This window comes from Nerophis ophidion, linkage group LG20 (assembly GCF_033978795.1).
Source record: "Nerophis ophidion isolate RoL-2023_Sa linkage group LG20, RoL_Noph_v1.0, whole genome shotgun sequence".
Classification (NCBI taxonomy): Eukaryota; Metazoa; Chordata; class Actinopteri; order Syngnathiformes; family Syngnathidae; genus Nerophis; species Nerophis ophidion.
In genome coordinates this window covers 36,898,637-36,910,767 of record NC_084630.1, presented here as the reverse complement: position 1 = coordinate 36,910,767, position 12,131 = coordinate 36,898,637, and the positions used below count along the sequence as shown (strand labels likewise).

Here is a 12,131-nt window from a genome sequence, read left to right as displayed (position 1 = left end):
CGCTACAAGCAATGCTCACCAATCCGTGACAGTGATTCCATCATTTTCTCTCAGAATTGAGCGATACCATATTTCTTTTCACTAAAAGTGAAGTTATTTTGCGGGTATGAAAAAAGGCACATATTAAAGCAATCCTTAAACATAGAGTATTTTTTTTTTTTTTTTTAAATCAAAGTCCTTTGCCTCCAACAGGTGGATGCCGGGCTGACGTTCAACAAGAAAGACTTGGAGCACAGCTTCATCTTCGACATCAAGACCATCGACCGTGTCTTCTACCTGGTGGCTGACACGGAGGAGGAGATGAATAAGTGGGTACGCTGCATCTGCGACATCTGTGGCTTCAACCCCACCGATGAAGGTAAGATGTGACCCGACGCGCTTTATGTACCAAGTGGGGATACAACTAGGGCTAGGCGATATGGCCTTTCATTTATATCTCGATCCTGTGACCCCAAAAGGAACAAGCGGTAGAAAATGGATTGATGAATTTTCAGGCCATGTCACAACACACCATATATATCTCCATATTTTGCCTTAGCCTTACCTGTTATCGACGCAAAGTTGAAAAGCCAGCATGTGATGGTATGGGGGTGCATTAGTGCCCAAGGCATGGGTAACTTACACATGTGTGATGGTATGGGGGTGTATTAGTGCCCAAGGCATGGGTAACTTACACATCAGTGATGGTATGGAGGTGTATTAGTGCCCAAGGCATGGGTAACTTACACATCAGTGATGGTATGGGGGTGCATTAGTGCCCAAGGCATGGGTAACTTACACATCAGTGATGGTATGGGGGTGCATTAGTGCCCAAGGCATGGGTAACTTACAAATCTGTGATGGTATGGGAGTGCATTAGTGCCCAAGGCATGGGTAACTTACACATCAGTGATGGTATGGGGGTGCATTAGTGCCCAAGGCATGGGTAACTTACACATCAGTGATGGTATGGGGGTGCATTAGTGCCCAAGGCATGGGTAACTTACACATCAGTGATGGTATGGGGGTGCATTAGTGCCCAAGGCATGGGTAACTTACAAATCTGTGATGGTATGGGAGTGCATTAGTGCCCAAGGCATGGGTAACTTACACATGTGTGATGGTATGGGGGTGTATTAGTGCCCAAGGCATGGGTAACTTACACATCAGTGATGGTATGGGGGTGCATTAGTGCCCAAGGCATGGGTAACTTACACATGTGTGATGGTATGGGGGTGCATTAGTGCCCAAGGCATGGGTAACTTACACATCAGTGATGGTATAGGGGTGCATTAGTGCCCAAGGCATGGGTAACTTACACATGTGTGATGGTATGGGGGTGCATTAGTGCCCAAGGCATGGGTAACTTACACATCAGTGATGGTATGGGGGTGCATTAGTGCCCAAGGCATGGGTAACTTACACATGTGTGATGGTATGGGGGTGTATTAGTGCCCAAGGAGTGGGTAACTTACACATGTGTGATGGTATGGGGGTGTATTAGTGCCCAAGGCATGGGTAACTTACACATCTGTGAAGGCACCATTAATGCTGAAAGGTACATACAGCTTTTGGAACAACATATGTTGTCATTTAAGCGCCTTCTTTTTCATGGACGCCCCTGCTTATTTCAGCAAGACAATGCCAAGCCACATTCAGCATGTGTTACAACAGCGTGGCTTCATAAAAAAGAGTGCGGGTACTTTCCACTTGGCCTGCCTGCAGTCCAGACTTGTCTCCCATGGAAAATGTGTGGCGCATTATGAAGCGTAAAATAGGACAGCGGAGACCCCGGACTGTTGAACGACTGAAGCTCTACATAAAACAAGAATGGGAAATAACTCCACTTTCAAAGCTTCAACAATTAGTTTCCTCAGTTCCCAAACATTTATTGGGTGTTGTTAAAAGAAAAGGTGATGTAACACAGTGGTGAACATGCCCTTTCCCAACTACTTTGTCACGTGTTGCAGCCATGAAATTTTAAGTTAATTATTACCGTATTTTTCGAAGTATGAGTCGCTCCGGAATATAAGTCGCACCTGCCGAAAATGCATAACAAAGAAGGGAAAAACATATATAAGTCGCACTGGAGTATAAGTCGCATTTTGGGGGGAAATTAATTTGACAAAATCAAACACCAAGAATAGACATTTGAAAGGCAATTTAAAATAAATAAAGAATAGTGAACAACAGGCTTGATGAATAACAGACGCATAAGTAACCAACTGAGAAGGTGCCTGCTATGTTAACCTAACATATTATGGTAAGAGTCATTCAAATAACTATAACATATAGAACTTGCTATACCTTTACCAAACTATCTCTCACTCCTAATCCATAAATCCCATGAAATCTTATACGTCTAGTCTCTTACGTCAATGAGCTAAATAATATTATTTGGTATTTTACGGTAATGTGTTGATAATTTCACACATAAGTCGCTCCTGAGCATAAGTCGCACCCCCGGCCAAACTATGAAAAAAACTGCGACTTATAGTCTGAAAAATACGGTATTTGCAAATAAAAATAAAGTTTATGAGTTTGAACATCAAATATGTTGTCTTTGTAGCGTATTCGACTGAATATGGGTTGAAAATTATTTGCAAATCATTGTATTCTGTTTATATTTACATCTAACACAATTTTCCAACTCATATGGAAACAGGGTTTGTATTTTCCAAAAAGTTTATATTCAGACAAGGCAAGAGCATCTCTCGTTAATGCGGCCTTCTTGATTTCCAATCTCGTAACTGAAAGGCTCACAATTTGACTGAAGTCATTCCCAGATCCGACTTACAACTTCCTCTTTTTATCAAGGGTTTGGTGGTGGCACTTCCTCTGTTGTCGACAGTTCTGAGTCCAACCATCCAGGTGGCGCTGATTCATTTGTTGTTCCTTCCTTCTCATCTGCCACTGCCTTAGGTGTGCCTTTTTAGTCCTCCTGCACTTCCAGCTACTTATGCAAGCACCTAGTTGGATTTAAAGTGTCTCTATTAATCCTCCATCTTTTCAAAGCTGTCAACTGATAATAATGCACCAAGGCCGCCCCCCCACTGGGATGAAAACAAAAAAGGATCCTTGCGACGCTATTCACGCAGCAGAATTATTGGAAGAGGTTGTTAAAACTGCTGTGTGTGTGTGTGTGTGTGTGTGTGTGTGTGTGTGTGTGTGTGTGTGTGTGTGTGTGTGTGTGTGTGTGTACTGGTGTGTGTGTGTGTGTACGTGTGTGTGTGTGTGTACATGTGTGTGTACGCGTGTGTGAGTGCGTGTACGTGTGTGTGTGTGTGTACGTGTGTGTGAGTGCGTGTACGTGTGTGTGTGAGTGCGTGTGTGTGTACGTGTGTGTGAGTGCGTGTACGTGTGTGTGCATGTGTGTGTGAGTGCGTGTGTGTGTGTGTGTGTGTGCATGTGTGTGTGTGTGTGTGTGTGTGTGTGGGAAAGCGTGCAGTACAAGCACAGATTGCCGTCCTCGCAGTTCTTATTACAAAAGAATGTCCTTGGCTCTCCCTTTAGCACTCATTCGCACTTCTGATTGTGAGACTTGACTCCCACTCGTGTGTGTGTGTGTGTGTGTGTGTGTGTGTGTGTGTGTGTGTGTGTGTGTGTGTGTGTGTGTGTGTGTGTGTGTGTGAGTGAGTGTGTTGCTGCAAGTACTGCGTGCTGACATTGGAGGTGGGAACATTAAGAGTAGGAGGTGTAGACGATCAACAGGTATTTTCCTCTATCCTTTAGAGGGGGAAGATGTTGGGTTTCGGCAAGAAAGTGGTGAAAATGTGGAAGGGCAGTTATAACATTTTATATCATCAGTCAATCAATCAATCAATCAATCAATCAATGTTTACTTATATAGCCCTAAATCACCAGTGTCTCAAAGGGCTGCACAAGCCACAACATTATCCTCGGCTCAGATCCCACATCAGGGCAAGGAAAAACTCAACCCAATGGGACAATGAGAAACCTTGGAGGGGACTGCAGATGTGGCGACCGGTGCAATGGACGTCGAGTGGATCTAGCATAATATTGTGAGAGTCTAGTCCATAGTGGATCTAACATAATATTGTGAGAGTCCTGTCTATAGTGGATCTAACATAATAGTGTGAGAGTCTAGTCCATAGTGGATCTAACATAATAGTGTGAGAGTCTAGTCCATAGTGGATCTAACATAATAGTGTGAGAGTCTAGTCCATAGTGGATCTAGCATAATATTGTGAGAGTCTAGTCCATAGTGGATCTAACATAATATTGTGAGAGTCTAGTCCATAGTGGATCCAACATAATAGTGAGAGTCCAGTCCATAGTGGATCCAACATAATAGTGTGAGAGTCCAGTCCATAGTGGATCTAACATAATAGTGAGAGTCCAGTCCATAGTGGATCTAACATAATATTGTGAGAGTCCAGTCCATAGTGGATCTAACATAATAGTGTGAGAGTCCAGTCCATAGTGGATCTAACATAATAGTGTGAGAGTCTAGTCCATAGTGGATCTAACATAATAGTGTGAGAGTCTAGTCCATAGTGGATCTAGCAAAATATTTTGAGAGTCCAGTCCATAGTGGATCTAACATAATATTGTGAGAGTCTAGTCCATAGTGGATCTAACATAATAGTGTGAGAGTCTAGTCCATAGTGGATCTAACATAATATTGTGAGAGTCTAGTCCATAGTGGATCTAACATAATAGTGTGAGAGTCTAGTCCATAGTGGATCTAACATAATAGTGAGAGTCCAGTCCATAGTGGATCTAACATAATAGTGAGAGTCTAGTCCATAGTGGATCCAACATAATAGTGAGAGTCCAGTCCATAGTGGATCTAACATAATAGTGTGAGAGTCTAGTCCATAGTGGATCTAACATAATAGTGTGAGAGTCTAGTCCATAGTGGATCTAGCATAATATTGTGAGAGTCTAGTCCATAGTGGATCTAACATAATATTGTGAGAGTCCAGTCCATAGTGGATCTAACATAATAGTGTGAGAGTCTAGTCCATAGTGGATCCAACATAATAGTGTGAGAGTCCAGTCCATAGTGGATCTAACATAATAGTGAGAGAGTCTAGTCCATAGTGGATCTAACATAATAGTGAGAGAGTTTAGTCCATAGTGGATCCAACATAATAGTGTGAGAGTCCAGTCCATAGTGGATCTAACATAATATTGTGAGAGTCCAGTCCATAGTGGATCTAACATAATAGTGTGAGAGTCTAGTCCATAGTGGATCTAACATAATAGTGTGAGAGTCTAGTCCATAGTGGATCTAGCATAATATTGTGAGAGTCTAGTCCATAGTGGATCTAACATAATATTGTGAGAGTCCAGTCCATAGTGGATCTAACATAATAGTGTGAGAGTCTAGTCCATAGTGGATCCAACATAATAGTGTGAGAGTCTAGTCCATAGTGGATCTAGCAAAATATTGTGAGAGTCTAGTCCGTAGTGGATCTAACATAATATTGTGAGAGTCCAGTCCATAGTGGATCTAACATAATAGTGTGAGAGTCTAGTCCATAGTGGATCTAACATAATAGTGTGAGAGTCCAGTCCATAGTGGATCGAACATAATATTGTGAGAGTCCAGTCCATAGTGGATCTGGCAAAATATTGTGAGAGTCCAGTCCATAGTGGATCTAACATAATATTGTGAGAGTCTAGTCCATAGTGGATCTAGCAAAATATTGTGAGAGTCCAGTCCATAGTGGATCTAACATAATATTGTGAGAGTCCAGTCCATAGTGGATCTAACATAATAGTGTGAGAGTCTAGTCCATAGTGGATCTAACATAATAGTGTGAGAGTCTAGTCCATAGTGGATCTAGCATAATATTGTGAGAGTCTAGTCCATAGTGGATCTAACATAATATTGTGAGAGTCTAGTCCATAGTGGATCTAACATACTAGTGTGAGAGTCTAGTCCATAGTGGATCTAACATAATAGTGAGAGTCCAGTCCATAGTGGATCTAACATAATAGTGAGAGTCCAGTCCATAGTGGATCTAACATAATTGTGTGAGAGTCTAGTCCATAGTGGATCTAACGTAATAGTGTGAGAGTCCAGTCCATAGTGGATCTAACATAATAGTGTGAGAGTCCAGTCCATAGTGGATCTAACATAATATGGTGAGAGTCCTGTCCATTGTGGATCTAACATAATAGTGAGAGTCCAGTCCATAGTGGCTCTAACATAATAGTGTGAGAGCCCAGTCCATAGTGGATCTAACATAATAGTGAGAGTCCAGTCCATAGTGGATCTAACATAATAGTGAGAGTCCAGTCCATAGTGGATCCAACATAATAGTGTGAGAGTCTAGTCCATAGTGGATCTAACATAATAGTGTGAGAGTCTAGTCCATAGTGGATCTAACATAATAGTGTGAGAGTCTAGTCCATAGTGGATCTAACATAATAGTGTGAGAGTCCAGTCCATAGTGGATCTAACATAATAGTGAGAGAGTCTAGTCCATAGTGGATCTAACATAATAGTGAGAGAGTTTAGTCCATAGTGGATCCAACATAATAGTGTGAGAGTCCAGTCCATAGTGGATCTAACATAATAGTGTGAGAGTCCAGTCCTTAGTGGATCTAACATAATAGTGAGAGTCCAGTCCATAGTGGATCTAACATAATAGCGTGAGAGTCCAGTCCATAGTGGATCTAACATAATAGTGAGAGTCCTGTCCATAGTGGATCTAACATAATAGTGAGGGAGTCCAGTCCATAGTGGATCTAACATAATAGTGTGAGAGTCCAGTCCATAGTGGATCTAACATAATATTGTGAGAGTCCAGTCCATAGTGGATCCAACATAATAGTGAGAGTCCAGTCCATAGTGGATCTAACATAATAGTGAGAGTCCAGTCCATAGTGGATCTAACATAATAGTGTGAGAGTCCAGTCCATAGTGGATCTAACATTATAATGAGAGTCCAGTCCATAGTGGATCTAATATAATAGTGTGAGTCCAGTCCATAGTGGATCTAACATAACAGTGAGAGAATCCAGTCCATAGTGGATCTAACGTAATAATGAGAGAGTCCAGTCCATAGTGGATCTAACAAATTGTGAGAGTCCAGTCCATAGTGGATCTAACATAATAGTGAGAGTCCAGTCCATAGTGGATCTAACATAATAGTGTGAGAGTCCAGTCCATAGTGGATCTAACATAATAATGAGAGTACAGTCCATAGTGGATCTAACATAATATTGTGAGAATCCAGTCCATAGTGGATCCAACATAATAGTGAGAGTCCAGTCCATAGTGGATCTAACATAATAGGGAGAGTTCAGTCCATAGTGGATCTAACACAATAGTGAGCGTCCAGTCCATAGTGGATCTAACATAATAGTGATATTCCAGTCCATAGTGGATCTAACATAATAGTGATAGTCCAGTCCATAGTGGATCTAACATGATAGTGATAGTCCAGTCCATAGTGGATCAAACATAATAGTGTGAGAGTCCAGTCCATAGTGGATCTAACATAATAGTGTGAGAGTCCAGTCCATAGTGGATCTAACATGATAGTGATAGTCCAGTCCATAGTGGATCCAACATAATAGTGATAGTCCAGTCCACAGTGGATCTAACATAATAGTGTGAGAGTCCAGTCCATAGTGGACCTAACATGATAGTGATAGTCCAGTCCATAGTGGATCTAACATGATAGTGAGAGTCCAGTCCATAGTGTATCTAACATAATAGTGAGAGTCCAGTCCATAGTGGGGCCTGCAGGAGACCATCTTGAGTGAAGACAGGTCAGCAGCGCAGAGACGTCCCCAACCAATGCACAGGCGAGTGGTCCTCCCCGGGCCCCGACTTTGGACAGTTAGCGCTTCATCCGTGGCCACTGAACCTGTATTCCCCCATTCCACGAAGGAAAGGGGGGCAGAGCAGAAAAAAACGGCAGATCAACTGGTCTAAATAGGGGGTCTATTTAAAGGCTAGAGTATACAAATGAGTTTTAAGGTGAGACTTAAATGCTTCTACTGAGGTAGCATCTCTAACTGTTACCGGGAGGGCATTCCAGAGTACTGGAGCCCCACAACAAAACGCTTTATAGCCCGCAGACTTTTTTTGGGCTGCGGGAATCACTAATAAGCCGGAGTCCTTTGAAGGCAGACTTCTTGCCGGGACATATGGTACAATACAATCTGCAAGATAGGATGGAGCTAGACCGTGTAGTATTTTATACCTAAGTAGTAAAACCTTAAAGTCACATCTTAAGTGCACAGGAAGCCAGTGCAGGTGAGCCAGTATAGGTATATATGTACAGGTATATAAAGGTACTGTATATACAGTATAGGTATATATATACAGGTATATAAAGGTACTGTATATACAGTATAGGTATATATGTACATGTATATAAAGGTACTGTATATACAGTATAAGTATATATGTACAGGTATATAAAGGTACTGTATATACAGTATAGGTATATATGTACAGGTATATAAAGGTACTGTATATACCGTATAGGTATATATGTACAGGTATATAAAGGTACTGTATATACAGTATAAGTATATATGTACAAGTATATAAAGGTACTGTATATACAGTATAGGTATATATGTACAGTTATGTAAAGGTACTGTATATACAGTATAAGTATATATGTACAGGTATATAAAGGTACTGTATATACAGTATAGGTATATATTTACATGTATATAAAGGTACTGTATATACTGAATAGGTATATATGTACAGGTATATAAAGGTACTGTATATACAGTATAGGTATATATCTACATGTATATAAAGGTACTGTATGTACAGTATATGTATATATGTACAGGTATGTAAAGGTACTGTATATACACTATAGGTAAATATCTACATGTATATAAAGGTACTGTATATACAGTATAGGTATATATATACAGGTATATAAAGGTACTGTATATACAGTATAGGTATATATGTACAGGTATGTAAAGGTACTGTATATACTGTATAAGTATATATGTACAGGTATATAAAGGTACTGTATATACAGTATAGGTATATATGTACAGGTATATAAAGGTACTGTATATACAGTATAGGTATATATGTACAGGTATATAAAGGTACTGTATATACAGTATAGGTATATATCTACATGTATATAAAGGTACTGTATATACAGTATATGTATATATGTACAGGTATGTAAAGGTACTGTATATACAGTATAAGTATATATGTACAGGTATATAAAGGTACTGTATATACAGTATAGGTATATATGTACAGGTATAAAAAGGTACTGTATATACAGTATAAGTATATATGTACAGGTATATAAAGGTACTGTATATACATTATAGGTATATATGTACAGGTATATAAAGGTACTGTATTTACAGTATAGGTATATATGTACAGGTATGTAAAGGTACTGTATATACAGTATAGGTATATATGTACAGGTATATAAAGGTACTGTATATACAGTATAGGTATATATGTACAGGTATATAAAGGTACTGTATATACAGTATATGTATATATGTACAGGTATATAAAGGTACTGTATATACAGTATAGGTATATATGTACAGGTATGTAAAGGTACTGTATATACTGTATAAGTATATATGTACAGGTATATAAAGGTACTGTATATACAGTATAGGTATATATGTACAGGTATAAAGGTACTGTATATACAGTATAGGTATATATCTACATGTATATAAAGGTACATATATACATGTAGATTTATACCTATATATCTACATGTATTGATCTAATATGATCAATTTTTCTTGTTCTTGTCAAAAGTCTAGCTGCCACATTTTGTACCAACTGTAATATTTTAATGCTAGACATGGGGAGACCCGGACATAATAGGTTACAGTAATGGAGACGAGACGTAACAAACGCATGAATAATGATCTCAGCGTCGCTACTGGACAAAATGCAACAAATTTTAGCGATATTACGGAGATGAAAGAAGGCCGTTTTAGTAACACTCTTCATGTGTGAGTCAAAGGAGAGAGTTAGCTGGAAGATAATACCCAGATTCTTTACCGAGTGTCCTTGTGTAATTGTTTTGTTGTCAAATGTTAAGGTGGTATATGTGAAAACACTTCATGGTTTGCAACGGCATCAAATGTTAAGTGCAAAACAAATCATCTGTAATTATATCTGAAGGGATATTTAGCATTGTTAGGCATAAGCTACTGTGCATGTATATTTGACGCTTTATTCAAGAGCACTGGGATATACCATTACCAAAAAAAAGCAGTGTTGTCGAATGTAACAACATGGATTCCAACTGTGATAAGCGAGTATTTTGTTTTGATTGTCAATAGACAATCTTTTCTGGGACCCTTGATGAAGGTTCTGGTGGTTATGGTGTCAAGTTTATTTCAGGAACATGCACACAAGCGACCCCAAAGGGAATAAGCGGTAGAAAATGGATGGATGGTATACCATTACAATGTACTGTAATACCTCGCATATTTCCAGTTTCTCATTACAGAGCTTATTTTCATGTCATAGGAGTTTTTAACACTTGTTTGTACTCATTTTGTAGCAACAATGAATAAATGAATGAGTAAATAAATGAATACGCATTGAGTATATAATTATAGTAACACTTTAGTATGGGGAACACAGTCACCATTAATTAGTTGCTTATTAACATGCAAATTAGTAACATATTGGCTCTCAATTAGTCATTAAGTACTTATTATTGCCTTATTCTGCATGGCCTTATTATACAACCAGTAATCCACTAACTAAGAGTCTTACCTCAATAACCTCAGAATTATTGCTTATTACTAACTCTAACCCTTATATGTTCCTTAGTTTCCAAATAACTCTAAATTAAGTCTTTGTTACTTTAATAAGCAACCAATTAATGGTGAATATGTTACCCATACTAAAGTGTTATCATAATTATTAAAAACAAAGTTCTCATCAATAAATAGTTTACATTATGAGATGAATAAGATTAGATAATTTTTTGATAAGTTTTAAGATGTTTGTCAGGATTCTTCTTCTTTGTATTTTTTGATGTTCGATAATGGCTTTTTTGTTGATATCCATATTGTCCAACTCTTAATAACCAATTCCGATATCAACCGATATGTACAGTTGTGGAAATAACACATTATTACGCCTAATTTTGTTGTGATGCCCTGCTGGATGCATTAAACAATGTAGCAAGGTTTTCCAAAATAAATAAATTCAAGTCCTGTAAGTGGAGGAGTTCAAGTACCTAAAAGTCTTTTTCACGAGTGGGGGAAGAGTGGATTGTGATTGTGCGGCATCTTCAGTAATGCGGACGTTGTACCGATCCGTTGTGGTTAAGAAGGAGCTGAGCAGGAAGGCAAAGCTCTCAACTTACCGGTCGATCTACGTTCCCGTCCTCACCTATGGTCATGAGCTTTGGGTCATGACCGAAAGGATAAGATCACGGGTACAAGCGGCCCAAATGAGTTTCCTCCGCCGGGTGGCGGGTCTCTCCCTTAGAGATAGGGTGAGAAGCTCTGCCATCCGGGAGGAACTCAAAGTAAAGCCGCTGCTCCTCCACATGGAGAGGAGCCAGATGAGTTGGTTCGGGCGTCTGGTCAGGATGCCACCTGAACGCCTCCCGAGGGAGGTGTTTAGGGCACGCCCAACCGGTAGGAGGCCACGGGGAAGACCCAGGACACGTTGGGAAGACTATGTCTCCCGGCTGGCCTGGGAACGCCTCGGGATCCCCCGGGAAGAGCTGCTCGAAGTGGCTGGGGAGAGGGAAGTCTGGGCTTCCCTGCTTAGGATGCTGCCCCCGCGGCCCGACATCGGCTAAGCGGAAGAAGATGGATGGATGGATGGAAGTTCTGTAAAAAAATCCAACATGGCACTGCCATATTTATGATTGAAGTCACAAAGTGCATTATTGTTTTTAACATGCCTCAAAACAGCAGCTTAGAATTTGGGACATGCTCTCTCCGAGAGAGCATGAGGAGGTTGAGGTGGGGGTTTTGTGGGGGAGAACTTAGGGAGAACGTTGTCAAAAGATGCACCCTTAACGTGTTGGCAGAAAAACATGGCTGACACTAAGCAAAACGTCTTTGCAGAGGCACGCCCAGACTTAGCAGCTAATTGTCCACAAGTCTTTGACTTAAATTGTCTGTTGTATGCGAGCAAATCATCACACCTGTCATATCCAGTC

At 40.0% G+C, this 12,131-nt stretch overlaps 1 protein-coding gene across 12 annotated transcripts in view; it reads left to right on the top strand.

Moving 5' to 3' along the window:
• The window catches only part of gab1 (GRB2-associated binding protein 1), a 143,044-nt gene that overhangs the window by 92,229 nt on the left and 38,684 nt on the right, over positions 1 to 12,131 (top strand). For all 12 annotated transcript variants that reach the window (XR_009803183.1, XM_061881166.1, XM_061881176.1 and 9 more), the window contains one exon: positions 193 to 358. Coding sequence is in view for 11 of the 12 variants with exons in the window: in XM_061881166.1 (XP_061737150.1) it covers positions 193 to 358 (166 nt within the window). In the remaining variant the exon portion in view is untranslated. The remainder of the gene's footprint in view (positions 1 to 192; positions 359 to 12,131) is intronic.